The sequence below is a fragment of the Carettochelys insculpta genome, chromosome 20 (assembly GCF_033958435.1).
Source record: "Carettochelys insculpta isolate YL-2023 chromosome 20, ASM3395843v1, whole genome shotgun sequence".
NCBI lineage: Eukaryota > Metazoa > Chordata > Testudines > Carettochelyidae > Carettochelys > Carettochelys insculpta.
Window position 1 is genome coordinate 6,540,009 of NC_134156.1, and position 18,621 is coordinate 6,558,629.

Genomic DNA, 18,621 nt, shown 5'->3' on the forward strand with positions numbered 1-18,621 from the left:
AAACATTTTCCAATTTTCTGGCACCTCTTTTTCGCTGGTTACTTCTCATCCCTTTCTGGGGCCCAGCAGCCTCTCAGTGGGCACACAGGCAGGATTATTCATATAATTGCAAATGCCTAAAGCACAGCTAAAATCAGACCCCAGTGTGCTAGGTGCTGTACGAACATCATCAGAGGAAGTCTCTCCGTCGTTCCCAGCTCTAACAGGGTTAATAAATAATTAACAGATGTCTGAAGAAATGCCTATTCATTAACTAAGCATTATTACAGGGTACAACAGATTGACAAGTGGCTTAATCTTGACATATCTATTATATCATCTATCAGCATGCTTACAATGTTCTGTAACATGCTACTCATATCTGGAGGTTGCTTGTACCATCTATTAATCCTTCCTAAATGACAGTCTAATGCCAAGACTGACCTATTTAGGAATCTTCTGTTCTTTCGAACAAAAAAAATACTTTAAATTAGATGGGGCAGGTTCACGAAGCTGTGATTTGGAGGCGTTCCCCTCTAGAAGAGGAAAGACTGGCCCAATAAATTGGGTGCTAGTTTACAGCTTAAGAGACCTGAATTCACCTCCTTACATTGTCACAGGTTTCCCAAGTGACCTTGACCAAGTCACTTAGCCTCTTTGCTGTTCAGTAGCAAGAGGAGATTAACAGCACCTAATTGATAAGGCCCTCACCACCACCTTGAATGAACTTCTCCTCACAGTACACCTGTGAGACACCTCTGTACTATTAGTCCTTTGGTTCAGGTGGGTAACTGAGGCACAGGGAGGCTAAGTGATTTGTTCAAGGTCACACAGGAAGTCTGTGTCTGAGCACAGGTCTCTCATTTGCTACACTAGCCCTGTAACTCTGGGCCATTCTTCCTATTGCCCTACTTGACAGAGGTGTAGTGAAGGTAAATGCATTAAATGCGCCTGATGTTAGGAAAAGAGGGCGTTGTAAGTATCATAGACAGAGAGTCTGTTCCGAGTTCAGCTATAGGTTAAATAAAGCGGGGAGAGGAGAAATGTTTTCACAAACCTCACAACAGCTTAATGGAAGCCAAAACTGACTGAATTGTAGCAGTTTCCCAGAACCTCTAACCACAAGGGCTCTGTCCTCACTGCTCAAGTCACCGCTGCCTGCTACTCCTTACGCCAAACAGGGGCAGCTTTCGCATGGGTTCAGTGTCACACCCAGAAAGCATGAAACCAGGGGTGCAAAACCTGGCCAGCAGACCTTCTTCTGGCCCAGTGCAGAGGGGAGGCCCTGGGAGCAAGAAGTTGGAAATCGAGCCCACCCTACAGTCTCCCCACTGTGGCAGCTCTGTGGGCACACGGTTAGGATCATTCATATCATTGCGAATGCCTAAAGGCCCAGCGAAGGTCAGACCCCAGTGTGCTAGGTGCTGTACAAACACCATCAGAGGCAGTCTCTGCCCTGAACATGCCCACTCGTAAAACAGTTGGTAAATAGTTAACAGCTGTTTGAAGAAATGCCTGTTCAATAACTAGGCATTATTACAGGGTGCAACAGATTGACAGGTGCAGTAATATGAATAATCTTCACTGTGTGCCCACAGAGGGCCTGCCACAGTGTGCCATGGGCCTGGGGTAGGGCCTGACTCCCCACTCCAGGCTTTGCACCCTGGCACATGAGGTGCCCCTCTGCCAGAACAGAGGCCTGGGCCAAACAGAGTGGCGTTCTGCACACCAAGCTGGGATTGGTGCTGCCGAGCCGCAGCGGGGCCAACCGGGGGCAAGGTGAGGGGGGGCCAGCTCGACACCCCCAGAAGGGATGGAGCCTGGGGTGCAAGAGCCGGGGCCAAGAGCAATCAGTCCTTAGCACCCCCTGAAGCACGGTGCTGAGCGCCCCCCCCCAGCCCTCAGAAGCTGCACAGCGTGGCAGAGTGACATTCCCACAGCACTTCAAAGTGGCCTGGAGCGCCCGGCTAGCACCAATGCTACTGCAGCTGGGAGCTCTGAGCCTTTGGAATCCTGGGCTCTCTGCAGTTGCCCTCCTAACCCTCACCGATGGTGGGGCTGCAGAGCCAGGGCTAAGGGGGGTGCTGCCATGGGCCGTGCCCCTCGGCCCTTCAGCATACTGCAGCCAGTGCATCAGGAGGCTACATCCAGGCAGCGCCACGTCGCGGTTCTGACTGGTTCACACGGCTACATCCTAACAGCAACGGCTCAGCACCTGAGAGATGATTCTAGCTCAAGAGACTCCGGCGGGGACCACACTGCTACAGGGACGTGCTAAGCCCCCCAAAAGGGCAGCAGCCTGGCTAGTGTCAGCCCCCTCTGCTCTCACATCTGGACCCTGCGAAGCACTCAGCACGCCCAGCTCCCCCGGCGAGCAATGGGACTGGAGGGCACTCAGCATCTCGCAGGGCTTGGACCTTTCTGTCTGCCGTCAATGAGCTCCTCTCTTGTGAGCAAAGCCAGGGCTGTGGCAGAAGGGGCTCCCTCACCCCAGCTGGCTCCATTCTCGCTCTCACTCACCTGTCTAGAGGAAAACGGGCCTCCTCCCCTTTCCGGAACTCTGTGCTATTCTCCAGCCTGGCTAGTACGTCCATCCTCTTCACCATCATCTCCAGCATGTCGCTCATCTTCCGCAGCACTCCTCTGGACTCCAGCGCACCCATCACTGCAGGCACACAAAGGGCAGGAGATAGGCTTGAGCAGGGCTTGGCCACCGGGGAGAGGGCGGGACAGTCATGGGAAAAAGTGAGTCAGTGACAAGGAGAGCAATGGATTGTTAGCAAGCGCCTGGGCCAGAGAGTGGGTGAGATGATAACATGAAAGCTTCCCTAAGCATCCCTGCCCATGCAGCTCAATCCTGGCAAAGAGCAGCCCCTGCTATCCCTAGTCTGGGACCCCACAGCTGTGCCAGTGAACCTCAGTCATGAGTGCACCCTCCCCCCCTGGTTTGCCAGACCTAGATTCTCCACCAGAGACCCGCCAGTGTGCCCCAGCCCTGGCCCCCAGCATCTCAGGCTATTTCCACCCTGGGTTACTGCACTAGGAATGCACCTCAGGAGTCAGATATCAGGGCTCCTGAGCTGCACCACCCTGCTGCTATTCAACCAGTGAGCGCCAAAGGGCTACAGGGTTCTGTACATCTGTATCTGGATTCAAATGTAATTTGGTCACAAATAAAATGAGGTTGGTAGTCTCAGTCTAGAAGATGTGTATTCTAGTTGCAAAGCTTGACATACCGGGGTGTCTGTGCTCACATGTTCCAATAGATGCTGCTTCCTAGAATAATAAAGCAGACTCATGGAGGGAGGGGATGGAGAGGGCTGGAATTCAGGTCCTGTTTACTCCGCTGCACCAGTCTCTATACAGAAATGCATCTGCCTCTTCCATGCAGCTGTTTGGAATTTTGACCGATATTGTTCAATGTCTTTATTAATGACCTGGATGAGGGGCTGGATTTCAGCCTCAGCAAATTTCTGGATGACATTAAGCTAGGGGAACAGGTAGATACATTGCAGGGTACGGACAGGGTCCAGAATGACCTTGATAAATTGGAGGATTGCACCAAAAGAAATCTGATGCTGTTCAACAAGGACAAGGGCAGAGTCCTGAACTTGGGACAAAAGAATCCCAAGGATTGTTAGAGGCTGGGGACTGACTGGCTAAACAGCAGGGCAGAAGAAAAGGGCCTGGGAATTACAGCGGATAAGAGGCTGGATATGAGTCAACAGTGTGCCCTTGTAGCCAAGAAGGCTAATGGCATATTGGGGTGCATTAGGAGGAGCATTTCCAGCAGATCTAGAGGAGTTATTATTTCTCTATTCGGAAATGGTGAGACCACATCTGGAGTACTGTGTCCAGTTCTGGGCCCCCACAACATAGAAAGGATGTGGATGTATTGGAGGGGGTCCAAGGGAAGGAAACAAAAATTATTAGAGGGCTGGAGTACATGACCTACGAGGCAGAGGAATTTGGGCTTATTTAGTTTGCAGAAGACACGAATTAGGGGCAATTTGACAGCAGCCTTCAACTTCCTGAAGGTGGGGCTCTAAAGAGGATGGAGAGAGACTGTTCTCAGTAGTGACAGATGATGGAACAATGGTCTCAAGTTACAGAGGGAGAGATGTAGGTTGGATATTAGGAAAAGTTATTTCACCTGGAGGGTGGTGAAGCACTGGAATGGGTTACCTAGGGAGGTGGTAGAATCTCCATTCTTAGAGGTTTTAAGTCTCAGCTTGACAAAAGTCCTGGCTGGGATGATTTATTTAAGGTAGGTCCTGCTTTGGGCAGGGGACGGGACTCGATGACCTCCTGAGGGCTCTTCCAGCCCTAGGATTCTACGATTCCAAGCAAACTCCACCCAGAGTACCGGCAGGCAGATCCAAGGGGGTCCCCCTGGATGGAGCATTCCACCATGCAGCCCCTGGCAAACACCACCAGATTGCTCCCAGAGCGTTGCTTGACACACTATTGACATCAGGCAGTCCTGGAGGTGTTGGCATCTCCCAGAACCAGGTGAACTCTGGGCAGCCATCTTGAACCTCTGGGAGTTTAATTCTTAGGCAATGCTAATGACCGATTTCTTTTGCTCCCACTCTGACATGCTTTGAAGTACCTTTTGGCAAACAAAAACAGCCCAAGGATAACACAATTGCAAGCACCTAGGTCACTTAGGAACCTAAATGCCATTTTCAAGTGTGACTTATGGCCAGATTCACAAAAGGATTTAGGCACCTGAAGAGGGACACAGGCACCTAGTATGATTTTCAAAAATGCCTAAGCAGATTGGATGCCTAACTTGCAAAGGAAGTTACCCAGTGGGTCCAATGGGAGTTAGGGCCCAACCTTGTATAGGTATTTTGGGGCATCCTGCTGGGTGGCTAGCTGCATCTTTAGGCAGCTAAATACCTTCAAACTTCTGACCCTGAGGACCCAACATCTGATTCAAATCCAATGGATTTAGGCTTCTAAGTCACTTTTGAACATGGAACTTGGGGTTCTAAGTCACTTAAGTGTTGTTGGAAATTTTGCCCCAACCATCCAGCTAGGCCAACTGTTTTGAAAGTGCTACAGGAAGCTGTACCCTCACCAAAAACAGACCCATCCAAATGTCACCTCTGCGAGCAATGGGAGAATTTTTTCGTAACTCCAACTGAACTTCAGCTGGTGAGGTTGCAGATTGCAGCCCTTGTAACTGCAGAGTCTATTCTCATGCATGTGTGTGTGTATATATACACATATATATGGAAAGCGCTTTAAACAAATCACCAAGTTACTTCCTCACTAGTATCCTGCAGCAGGGAGTTCTGCTGGTCAGTTACATTGATTACTTAGGCATTTCCTTATATCCCTTGTAACAGAGTCAGGCCAGCACACCCCACAGGTAGAAGACAGTCCAGGACCCAGCCTGGGCTAGGGGAAGAGCAGAAAGAGTTAATTAAGCTCCCAGGTGGAGGTAATAGGGTGTGTCAGCAGGCAATCAATGTACAATGATCCGCTGAGCTGAATGCCAGCAGGCTTAAAAGCAACCCAGCCAAACAGGGTTGGGGGGAGGATGAGGATGAGGATGAGGATGAGGATGGAGATGGAGATGGAGATGGAGGAGGAGGAGGAGGAGTTTGAGAATGGCTGTGAGAGACATAAGAAGATGCCAAAAGCAGATCAGGAGGCCAGAAAGGGCCCCTAGGAGAGTTGGGGAGGGAGGACTGGTGGGGTGCTGCTCTCCCAGCCAGGCTGACAGAGAGAGAGGAGGGAAGGATACTGGCTACAGACTTTATAGAACAGCAGGGGTAGCTGCAGCCCAGGCCCTATAGTCTAGGGGCAGAGGCCAAAAGACAAAGGGGCACCTTGCCACACCTTGTTTCCTATGTGTTCCCTCCTCCTTGTAGAAAGGGACAGGACAAATAGGAATTCTTTTATTTCTAGGCAAGGGACCAAAGCTCCTGATTTCCCGCCTTGTCTGCTCAGCTTTCAGTGACTTGTAGCCTCTATTATGAAGATAGTGGATGGAGAATAAGTTCCTATTTCATCTCACTTGAGTTCACTGCATCCCGGTTTAAAAAAATGACTCAAAGATGCCTAACTAATCCTATTCAGCTTATCTTCTCTATTCCGCACCTGTGTGTGCTTTAAAAGGTACCCCACTTCATTTACAGAGCAGCGGCAGGCTAATAAAGCATGCTGGGCACATAGAAAGTACACTGGGCATCACGGACAGATATTTGAGTCATGTGCATCTAGTCCCTTCGTAAACAGAGATGCAAACCTGGGATCTGGATTCAGACTAGCCTAAGGCTCCAGGCTGTGAGTGAGCTGAGAGTTTAGCTTGGGATGGGCTTCCCCAGGGCACCTGGGCTTGGGCTTGAGCTTGGCCAGGAGTTCTTCTCCCACTACCACACCCGTGTCTTCTCCCAAACTCACCCCTTGGTGTGTAGTACGCATGTCTACTGTGCCCATCTTGTTGCACATGCACTCAGATTGCTGACAAGAGTATGGCAGTGCTGCCAGCCCTGCAGAGCCTGTCTGGGTGAGGTAAAGCAATGGCATCGGGCTCCCTACCTGAGGGAAAGGAGGGGTAACCAACCTGCAGGGCCAGGCTACAGCAGCTCGCTCTCCTTAACCAGAAGGAGAGGACAAAGCTGCCAAGGCAGGCTTTACTGCTGGTATGGTCAAACAATAACCAAATCCCATTCACTGCAGTGGGAGCAAAGCCCAGCCTGTCTCTGGGTGTGCAAGTTTAAGTCAAATGATAGGAGTGTCTATGCATGTCAAAGCTCGGGGTGTGCCAGAGCTGCTCCGGCGTTGCAAAGACTTTCCCCATGTTTTCTGCTGACTCATGCATCTGCCACGAGATCACCAGCCTCCCCCACGTCAGGTTAAGGAGAACAATTCTAGCAGCGTGCAAGCAACACGCTTGCTGGGAGGGAAAGATCAGACAGACATAAACATACATGGATGATACTGCTAGAGCATCATGGGAGAGTAGATGCTCCCCAAATCTTGGATTGTGCTTCCTGCCCCAGGCTCATGTGCTCCACTTCTCTCCTGCCCCTGCCCAAGGACATCCTACAATCCTGTATAATACTCCCACAGATGCTGACACAGTTTTGTCCGTCCCCTCATCCCTCCTGGGATGGTGTGTCATGTGATGCTGATAGATTTGGAAGTCAATGATCAGGACCAGGAAGAGGGCATTTCTAAGTCATTTTTCTGAACATCAACACTCTTACCGAGTTGTACGGATACAACGGATCATAACCATGTAAGAGCCTTCCCAGCTCCCGGGCTGTAGCCAGTAATCTGAACTGTGCCAAGCCTCGGCAGATCCACTCTAAAACAGCCAAATGATCACCTGACGCCGTACAAAGTCCTTATAGGGGATTTACAAGGCCACCCTTACCAGCCAATGTAAAGCTGTTCCTGAGCCTCTACGCTCACCCCCACAACGATGTGCCACGTGCCTTGGACTGAGATTCTGTACATTTCCACACCATTATAGCATTTTACAAAGTCAGGTCCAGAAAAAGCAACCAAATACCTCAGAGAAATAATTCCCGCCTCATGTGGGCTCCACCCAGACTCCTCTCCCTGCATGCTCCGTGCACTAACTCTGGGAGGAGCCAGCTGTGCCTCTTCTGTTGAAACCAGCGGGTGTGGCAAGTCTCAGGCTTCTCGCTGCTCTGAAAATGTACCCACAGGGCGATGTTTGCACACAGCAGAGCCCCAGTTGCACCGGCAAAGAGGGGACAAGAGTGGGGGCTCAGCTCTGTGCTCCCAGAAGGGATGACGCTGAGGGCAGCCAGCGCTGGGTGCTGCCCCCTCCCCAGATGCCCTGAAAGCTGCCAGTGATTTAAAGGGCCTGGAGCTCTGGCCACCATCATTCCTGCAGTAGCTGTGGCTGGAAGCCCTGGGGCCTTTTGAAATGCTGAGCCCTGAGGCAACTGCCCCTCCCCCAGGCAAAATATCTGCATGTGCATGTGCAGGAACACGGGGATGGACAAAGGAACAACTGTGGGGGAGCAAACTGGATCACCAGCCTGGAAATCTGGCACAGCTTTCTCCCAGCGAGGCTAATGAACTCCTGGACTCACTTCCAAGGGCTGTGGTAGATTCTCCCTCACTAGCAAGTTTAAAGTAACGACTGGATGTTTTTGCTCTTTCAAACAGGACCAAATCTGTGGAAATCCTGTGCTCCGCACTCAGCAGGGGGTCTGGCTGCACGGTCACAGTGCTCCCTTCTGGCCTTAGAATCTGCGAACTGCAGTGTCACTTGGATTGGAGCGATGCCTCATGGTTTTACATACACTCATATGCAGCTGTATTGCAGGTTTATTTCCACATGGGCTAGTCAGCACTGAGGTACTGGGTTGGTGACAAGCCAGGAATTATAAACCACCTAGCATTGCCGAGAGCCAAGATGCATAGCATTAATTACCTGTCCCGACACCGCCTAGAGTCCTGATTCTGCGAAGAGCTCCACGTGGGGGCTGGAGTCTGCCCAGCTGGAGTTCAGAGCAGGGCCAGACCTTTGAGGAACATGCTAGGCTTTCAGGGTCCAGTCTGCAGAACTGCTGTATCCTCACCACACCCATTAACTTCAGTTGCAGCTGAAGGCTCTGGGGCCTCCTAGGAAACAGGCCTCTCTGCATGTCCCAAGCTGGACATTCATTGTTATAGGAGACTTTTGCAAAATGTGAGCCTTAATCACTGAACTGCATATTGACGAAGGGCACCCCAGCTGGGTACTCTGTGATGCCTGAATGACAAAGAGCCAGGTACTCGCATTGGCAATGAACTAGCCCCGACAGCTTCATCCTGCAGACCCTGCAAAGGCCCAAGGTCACAGGCACAAATCACAAAGGAGAGGACGCAGGCCGGAGTGAGAAGGTTAATTTTCATTACTAGGTAAAGCATTTGGGAGAAGCTCTGTTTGGTGGCTGTGCTGGTGAGGTCAGGAATGTAGAACACAGTGGGACAGCTCAGAGGTAAAAGTAGACATAAAAGCAGCCAACAGAGATGAGGATGAATTGCAGCCCCCACACTTCTACGTGTCCCTAGGGTGTGTGTAAAACCTCAGCTGAGAGGGATTTGTCAGAGGGGAACACAGCTTGAAAATGCAAGAGCTCGACAGCCCAGATGATTCACAGTAGCTGCTGCTGCTGAAACGGCCACTGAAGGCTGGGATGTCCGCCCTGCTTTATGACTGGGTTGCCTTTGTTAAATTAGAGGGGCCCAGTTAGCATTGCAGCTGATTCGAAATTTAAATGCAGGCTTGCAAGGCCTAGACAGAGCAGCAGAGCTGTCCCCTGCCAAGACAAAGAGGGTCTGTCCCCAGCCGAGGCAAAGGGCTAAACCCGCCCGTTTGAAGCCCTTAAACAAGGGCGAGAAGCTGGCGTAGGTGAGGGAGAGAGGTATTTTTAAGCCTGTTACAAGAGGTAACACAACCTCTTTCCCAAAGGAAGAGCAAACGCAGCCAATCTCTTCGCTCCTCCTGGTGTGAAATTTTGAAGAACTACATTAAAAAGTCAGCTCTGCTACAGCAAAGGGAAGCACACAGGACAGGCAGGGAGGGGAATAGCATTAGATAAGTACATCTAGCTGCCCATTAGGGAGACTTGACTGCTGCTTATTACATTTATTGCTGGGGGTTTGCTACACCTCGAACTCATGACTTTAGTCGGAAAGTCTTCGGAACACTAAAGATTTTCTCTTTTCATTCCTCCCTCTGCCCTGGAGTGGATCTGTATTAGACCTGTTTTGCAGAGGGGATAACTGAGGCATGGAGCCATTACAGGGCTGGATTTTTCCAATGAGTTACGCTTACATTTAGGTACAAAGATTAGTGGCCAGCTTCCTAATGTGCTCAGCACGGTTGGGTACACACTGGCGTTTTAGAGAATCTGTCTTCACGGGGCTCATCCAAAGCTTGTCCCATCTGACAGTAACTCTTCTGTGCAACTGAGATGAATCGTCCGTGTTGTTTAGGTGACAAATCCCTCAGGGCAAGGGACTGAGTCTCCTTTTCTTTTGTACAGCAGCCTGCATGCTGCTGACATCCTGGATAAACCACCTGCCAGGAAAGCGCCTGTTCTCCTCACCATTCACCTCTTCTACTATCAGGGATCCAGTCACCTTCACCAACAAAGAGGAGGTCACTTCTGCAAGGGCAGCTCTCAGCAGACTGGCAGTTTCAGGAGTGATGTTGAGAGTTTTATCCACCAGGAATTGAAACATCCCTTCGGAAAGGTTTCTGGGAACGGCGCTAGCACAAGGGGCAGATTAAAGGGGACAAGTGAACAACAACAAGCATTTCACTGTGTGGTGCACACGCTTCTCCAGCTGCAAGGTGCTGGCAAGACATGCAGGACCGAGGGCAGCCACTGTTTGCAGATGGCTTTTCTGGGTCTGGATTATAATTGTATAAGCCAAACTCTGGATGAGTTCCCAGGTTCTGGGCAGTGAGACTAATACCCTTTGGCAGGCAGAATATTTGATGAGAATGCCTATGAAAATCAAATCAACTCGCTGCCTCTTCTAGCTTCTTCTCTCATGCCACACACTTGATTTCATAGGGCTCTGTAGTCTGCCAGATTCTTCCCACTGGGTAACAGCTGCTCGGTGTGGAGGCTACAGGCAACTCCAGCTCAGCTCCTTCAAACAGGGACAGAACAGGCTGTTTGGGAGAGTGGCACAGGGCGCTTTACTACACACCTTCTACCTCTGCTTGGATAGGTAGAGGCTACACTTCACCCAAGAGAGGAGCAAGTGTGCTTCCCATTTCCTGAATCAAACCCTTTGCTACCAACTCCGACAGGGAGAAGTAAGTTTGTATTTATTGTTGTTATAGCATATATAGCATATAGCATATTGTTGTTGTGCATGGAGACCCCAGCCCCACAGTCCTAACCAAAACAGTCCAGTCCCATTAGCTACATGCATGGGCTGGATGCTAGGGCACTGGATTAGGACGTACTAGACCTGCGGTCTAGTCCTACCTCCATTCACAGGTGATTTTTGATAGCAGCCTTCAACTTCCTGAAGGGGGAGGGCTCCAAAGAGGATAGAAGGAGGCTGTTCTCAGTAGTGACAGATGGCAGAACAAGGAGCAATGGTCTGAAGTTACAGAGGGAGAGGTGTAGGTTGGATATTAGGAAAAATTATCTCACCAGGAGGGTGGTGAAGCACTGGAATGCGTTACCGAGAGAGGTGGTGGAATCTCCATCCCTAGAGGTTTTTAAGTCCCTGCTTGACAAAGTCCTGGTTGGGATGATTTAGTTGGCTTGATCCTGTTTTAGGCAGGGGGCTGGACTCGATGACCTCCTGAGGTCTCTTCCAGCCCTAGGACTCTATGGAGTGCTTCCACTCCAAATTGGAACTCCAATAGACAGAGCAGACCAGAGCAATTAAGTGACTTGTGGCAGGTCACATAGGAAGTTCATGGCAGATTAGAAGACTGAACCCACCATTCCGTGTAAGACCTGTCTAGTGTTAGAGTCACCTCTCAACTCTCTTGAGTTGGAGTGCTGATTTAACAGCTAGATGAATCAAGTGTGCTGATAATGATCCATCTCCCTGTATATTTTTGAGAGATTTCAAGACACCTTTTGACAGCAAAGGTCCCTAGGCTGCCCCATCGGAAAGCGAAGCGCGATTTGGTCCTTTTCAGAAAAGGGGGTGGGAAAGAGGATATGAGAAACAAACTATAACCCTTCCCTCGACAGATCTGTCCAGCAGCGCTTTCCCTGCCAGAAAGTGAGGGGTAAAAGTGTGATCCATTTCCCCTCCCCTCCATCTCTAACTGGCAAAGTTAGGAATGCCCCCTCTTAGAGACTCTCTGGCTTTGTCTCAGCAGACTATGAAGGATACCATGACTTACTGGATATTTCTTTGCAACAGTTAGTATGGTTCTTGGAAACTGTGTCTCATAAAACAAAAAGAAGAAGGAAAAAACATGCTGAAGCTGCTTTCTTAAAACGCAGGAGCCAGGATTAATTTACCCAACTCCTCAAGCACTATTTTGGCCACCCGCAGAACTGATGCTCAGTTGGTTTGACAAGGGAAGAGCGAATCAGCTAACACAAAGGGCGTTTCTGCACAGAAACTGGAGCAGGCAGAACTCATTTATCAGCTAGGAATGTAACTTGCAAGAACAACAAGAAGCCCTGTGGCACCTTATAGATGAACAGATATTTTGGAGCATCAGCTTTTGTGGGCAAAGACCCGCTTCATCAGATGCATGAGTCGCGGGGGAGGAATTTCAGAGGACGATTTAAAGACGGGAGCTGGCCATAAAGGGGAGAGCCAGAGGTGACAAGGTCAATTCAGTCAGGGTGGAAATGGCCCATTCTCAGTAGTATACATCAAGAGAGGAGAAAACAAGTCAGATGAGTCGGGGGGATGTGGCCCATTGTCAGATTTTAATGTGGAGGTGTGAACATCCAGAGCAGAGAAACTGCTTTTGTAAGGGGCCAACCACTCCCAGTCTCTGTTTAATCCCTGGTTGATGGAGTCAAATTTGCAAATGAATTGCAGCTCAGAGATTTCTCTCTCCATTTGATTTTTTAATTTAAATGTTTTTGTTGTAGGACTGCTACTTTTAAACCTGTTACTGAGTGTCCAGGGAGATAGATGTGTTCTCCTACAGGCTTTTGTACGTTACCGTTCCTGATTTATGTCCATTTATTCTTTAACATGGAGACTGTCCAGTTTGGCCAATGTAAATTGCAGTGGAGCATTGCAAAAGGTACCTCCGCACTGCCTGCTTCCCAACTGGGGGGGAGAGATGTGTGCTAGCTCTGCTTCCACTCGCATGCGAAAAATAACTGGGCAGCTGTAGCAGAGCTGGCAGCTTGGGTTAGCCACCCAAGTACAAACACAGGTGGTTTGGGAAGACCATATCAAGGTGGCTAGCAAGAGCTGCTCCCCATGCAGCCATGGCCACAGTGCTCCATTTAGCATGCCAGCCACAAGCAGAACTAACACGTCCATGTCCTAGCACTGGCGTGCAGTGTGACTCCCAAAGAGACATCCTCAGGTAAATGTTTTGCATCTCTTTATAGAGAGACCCACTGTGGAGTCACACACGAGCCTTGTGCAAAGGGCAGCGCCGAATTAGAATCCCAGGATCAGAGCCAGGAACAGACTGTAATTCTTGCACTACTGTGTCGTGGTTTGGTGCCTCATTTCCTCTTTGCTCTGTGGGGGAGCAAGCTGCACACTTTTCCTGGTGTCTGGTAAGGGAGGGAGTCAATACTTTGCTTCCTTCTTCCCAACCCCTGGCCTCCAGGCAGAGGCTGCACAACCCTGTGCTCCATGAGCCATGATGCTGGCAGAGCACACAGGACAGCCTTCAGGTTACATACGACTGCTCACAGGTTAACCCATAGCATTGTACCAATTTCCCCAAAAGATAACCTGCAATTTTCCTGCGTTTTCTTTCCCACCATCACATTGAGCAATAGCCTCGCAGCCCAAAAACAGGGGGAACAGCCTAATGATTAGAAGAAGTCACACATATCAAGACAACCATATTCATTGTGAAATTGGCTTCTTTTGCAGTCAGGGTGACATTCATCCCGCAGGAAAGCAGCCTGCTCAAGGATTATGCACCACTAGAATAGGTGCAAAATGAGTCTTTTATATAACCTTTGTGCTGACCCTCTACAATGGGGTGAATTACATTCAGTCTCACTGAATGCACTTTAGATGGCCAATCTCAGCCTCCTGGTGGGCAAACAATTGAATAGTTGATCATGGCTATTGGTCATCTTAGTCACGTGGTATTTCTTGTGCTTTTTATCTAGGACGACACAATGTTTTTCCCAATCAAATAGCAAATAAACTGTATTTTCTGGAATAAATTTTTGGACACAAATTATTTGTGCTGCAATGTGTGACGGGAGCCTTGCAGGCATCTTTGCCAGCGGTGAAAATTACTGTGATGGTGAAAATTTATCAGTAGTTACCGAATCATCATGCATAACAAGTAAAACGAATCCAAACCCAACGCAACACAAATAGTAGCTAATAAGATTTTTTTTTTTGCAAGGGTGGTTACTAGTCAAACAGCTCTACTTAATACAAAGGGAAAAGCTCCTAACTAGCCTTGGTAATCAACAATAGCAAAGAATACACGCCTGTCATGTAACACACCAACAGAGCTATCTGCAGGCCTCACAGAGCAAGAGTGGAAATGTCCATTCATGTGGCACAACCAAGTTCTCATCCCTGTGTGACAGCCTGTTACAGACTTAATCCCCGTAAACATAAACATGAGATAGCCATGTCATTCTGTGATACCTACGTTTAGATGTGGGAACCGGAGAGACCAGTAACCAGGGCAACCTTGGCTTCAGCCCCGTAAGAACGTTAAAAGAGGCATTAAGCCAGTATGCGCTCACCCAGTAAACAGATAAGGGATAAAATCATGTGAGGTCCCACCCCTAGCTGAGTTTCATCTGGGACTCTCCGCCTCAGGGGTGCCTCAGCCTCTTCCCCTCCAGCTGGAGCAATGTTCACTGTGGCCCCAATGCAAGGCACTTTGGGACTGGAACTCCCCATGACAGAAAGGGATGTAAGCATGCCAGATAGCTTCTTGTCCAGACCTATACATCCTGTTGTACTTTGCTTATTAATGTGCACCTTGTAAATAATTTGCAGTAACTTGGAGTAGATGAGCTTAATAAAGTATAATTATCCCGCATCGGCTATGTGTTGAAGCGAATCCTATAAATCCTGCCCGGCCTTGGCCTGGTGCGCTAACGACATGTAGAACAATCTGAAGAATGAAGTCGAGTTTGCAGAAAACTGATCATTTTTGACAGTTCCCCCCAAGTGGCAGACGCTTTTTACAGGCAATCACTAACCCAACCCAGTTTTTCATAACAGTGCTATGAAACGATGATTGCAATCAGTCCCATTTTACTGGATCTCATGAGACATTCAAGTCACCACAGTGGAGGGAGGGGAACTGTTGACAGTGCCTCAAGAGGTGTATACATAAGTAATTGGATGGAAGTGAGGGGAAAAAACACCTTGTCTGAAGCAGTGTTACTTCTAATTTTTTTAATCCGTGGGCAGAATAAATATTGCTATGTGGACCAAGGCATGTGCAGATGTACACCACCAATAGAAACATGGGTGGCTGTGGACACTCTCCTACTCAGCTAGGTAGCCCCTTACTCTCTCCTGAGCAGCTTCCCAAGCGCTCAGCTTACAGGGAACACTGGAGTTAAGTACTCTATCTATTGGAACGTAAAATAGTTTCTCTAGGAAAGTGGTGGCATCTCAATAGAGCTGTTGAAATTTGGACTGGCCAAAGCACTGGATCAAAGAGAACAGCCCTGAGAAGGAAATGTCCTAGTGCTGAAATGGCCTCTATGGCACGTACCTCTATGCAGATGCCCCACTAAGGCCTATGCATGTCCCATGCAAACCTCTGAAATAACGGGTTAAGTAGGACACCACTGGCTCTCTGCACAAGAGTAAAGTTCACCCCCTGGGCACAAGGCAGACATAGCAGAGAAGTGGCCGGCCCTTGTCTTCCCTGGACCGCCCTGAAAAAGGCAGAGGATATTATGTAACTGCTAGAATCAGAACTGCAGAGTAAGGGCCAGATGGCTGAAACCACAGAGTAGCTGAGAAAACCGAGTAGAAGACAGGATGGCAATGCCTACAGCACACGAACGAGAAGACTGGGTGCTTTGCTAAAGCCAGAAGTGATTCATTAACTGAGCTGCATGAGACTCTCTCTGTCCCCCAGCTTTCAAGTGCATTGCAGCTTACCGTAATCACTGCTGCTGTAGAACAATGCAGGAGCAGAGGTTCAGAGGTCAGACTCTCATGTTCTGTGTCACCTGTGCTAATTCAGAGTGGTTCTTTAATTGTTACATATGGGTATAAGCTGGGCTTTCAAACAAGCCTCAACGGAATCCAAATCCCACTGGAAAATTCAGTATTATTTGTAATTCTCTTCAGCATCCTTGAAAATCCCAGCCTTGGCTTTTCTAATTGCTTTTCCCATTCACAGTCATGCTGGGAATGCATAACACCTGGGGCTTTGCAAGGATTAGTTCTGGGATCAGTTCTCTTCAACATCTTCATTAACCATTTAGATAGTGCCCAAGAGAGCAGGCTTATAAAGTTTGCAGATAATGCCAAGCTGGAAGGGGTTACAAGTGCTGTGGAAGGTAGGGCCAGAATTCAAAACGATCTGGACAAATTGGAGAAATGGGCAGAGGTAAATAGGATGAAATTCAACCCGGACAAATGCAAAGTGCTCTTCCTAGGAAGGAAAAATCAGTTTCACACATACTAAATGGAAACGACTGTCTCTAGGAAGGAGCACTGCAGAGAGGGATCTAAGAGTCATAGTGGACCACGAGCTAAATATGAGTCAACAGAGTGAGCATTGCGAAAAAAGCAAACATCGTTCTGGGAAGGGTCGACAGGAATGTTGTAAGCAAGATGCAGGAACTCATTCTTCCGCTCTGCTCTGCGCTGGCTGGGCCTCTGCTGTAGAATTGTGTCCAGTTCTGTGCGCCACGTTTCAGGAAAGATGTGGACAAACTGAAGATCACCAGAGACCATTTGAGATCAGGCTACACAAACACCTGTCAGGGATGGTCTGGATGGTACATGGTCCTGCCATGAGTGCATGAGATCGGACTTGACCTCTCCAGGTTCCTTCCAGCTCTGGTATTCTATGAGCCACTGCTAAGAGAAAACTGCTTGAATTCTCAGAGCCACCCATCCCTGCTGTGCTCAACCCACATACAGCAGCATGAGTGCGATGGCTGATTAGCATTCAGCACCATGGCCAGGACCTCTGGAGAAGGCCTGGAGTAAGAGCCTGGGAACAAAGGAAGACAGTAGGGAAGTTGCTATTTCCTAATTACATTATGGACTTTTGCCTAAGAGGTGCCCTTCTTCTTCATGATGGATCTCCCTGGGCTGCCAGAGGCACCGTGGCAGCAGAAAAGAGGTAGCACCACAGGTATTTGGTCTGAAATTTGCCTGTGGTCAGTTTTGGGATGCCAGGGTGAGAGGGGTTCCCACAATTGTCAGAGAGGAAGGGATTTCACACAAGGCTGCCAAGGGGGAGCATAAAGGTGACAGTGGCTCCGGAGCCCAGCAGTCCTGAAGAACCCAGGGCCCCCAGCAGCTGCTGTCGCTACTGCCAGGTCCTTTAAATTGCCACCACAGTGCCAGGTGGCACTAAAGGTTGGCTGGTGGGGGCACAGCGTGTCCCAGCTGGTGCCGAAGGCTGGCTGCCCCAGGCGCACCCCTTCTGGGAGCACTGACCTGGACCTACCCAGGGGCCTGGTAATTCTGTGGGTCCCCCTGCCCTCACACAAGGTTACACAGATACGGTGTGTTTCTCCCTTTGGCCTGTGACCCCCTCCACAGATAAACATGGAGGGTGGGGGGGTCTGCAGCCTTTTGGATAAGGCAGCCCATAGAGTCTGGTTGGAAGAGGCCTTCTGTACGTGAAAACACATTTGGCCGACTCTGGCTGCTCCAAGCTGAGCCACCGCTGAGGCAGAGTTGAGTGGCGAGCGGTACGTGTTCCCCTTATCTTCCCAGAACTCAAAGGTACTGACACAGCCTGTGACATTTCAAGCACGGTTACACAAGACTTCTCCATCGCACGTAACATGCCTGACTGGTTGTTGACTCTCTTACAGACATAAGTCATACCCAGCCTAGCTGCTCTGGAACAGCTGAACGCCCCAGTACAAGGAGAGAATTTGTTCTGAGGCACTGAGACATTACTTACGTCTGCTGAAAATACCAACTGCATTAATTCCAGTCCAAAATATTGTCTGGGGTTCTTTTCCCTTAAAGGGCACCACCATTCTACATGTACCACCCAATGTAGGGCTTGTGAAGGAGCGGACGGGTGCTCGGGGAGGGTGTTACAACAGCAAATACAAAGAGCATTGGAATAACACAGGCTGAGCTGAGCACCAGTGAGGGGCAGCACCGTGGCTGTGAGCCCTGAGGGGAAGCCCAGAGCTGCAGAACTGCAGGTTGGTGGCAAGGGACATCAGCAGAACTGTGTGGGTGGTCTGCACGGCACATGCCTGACCCCTGCCTTGCTCTAGCCAGTGCTCCGAAGTCCCCCAGTTCCATACACGCTCATTTTGTGCAGAAAGATGTGATGCAAGCTCTAGGTTTGGGAGCCGCTTGTCACTGCCACCGTCACCGCAGTGGAGACACGGACCCTTTCTCTGCTTCAGGCCCTGTCTATGAATTTCATAGCTGGCCACAGTTACTCTGGCAGAGGGACAAGGCAGATCAGATGGAGGGAAAGTGCAATGCAGGCTCTCCACCAGCTATTCTCCCCCAGCCGGCTGTTCTTTCCCTGCCGCTCCCACCTCAGACCGAGCCACCCCAAAGCTGGTAACTTTGCTCTTCAACACAGCCAGCTTGTCCTCTCTCCACAGAGACCCTGGCAGGTTCAGGCCTCTGCCACTGCTGGCTGATACTCCTGAGTTCTCTCCCACTCAGCTTCCCTTGGGGCAAGACTCATAGTTCCTTTCCAATTCCTGTGTCCCAGCAGCTCCCTCAAGTCTTGGGAGAGGAGAAAAGTGCCCCAAGATCGATGTCAACGTGCCTGGGAGAAGAGGGAGAGAGTACGGGAGA

The 18,621-nt window shown here is 49.6% G+C and overlaps 1 protein-coding gene across 2 annotated transcripts in view; it reads right to left on the reverse strand.

Moving 5' to 3' along the window:
* The window catches only part of MGAT5B (alpha-1,6-mannosylglycoprotein 6-beta-N-acetylglucosaminyltransferase B), a 245,128-nt gene that overhangs the window by 109,013 nt on the left and 117,494 nt on the right, over positions 1 to 18,621 (reverse strand). Inside the window, exon 3 of one of the 2 annotated variants that reach the window (XM_075014932.1) lies at positions 2,500 to 2,644. In XM_075014932.1, coding sequence (XP_074871033.1) covers positions 2,500 to 2,644 — 145 coding nt within the window. Of the gene's footprint in view, positions 1 to 2,499; positions 2,645 to 18,621 lie in introns of those variants that run through there. The other variant, XM_075014933.1, reaches the window with a different exon arrangement.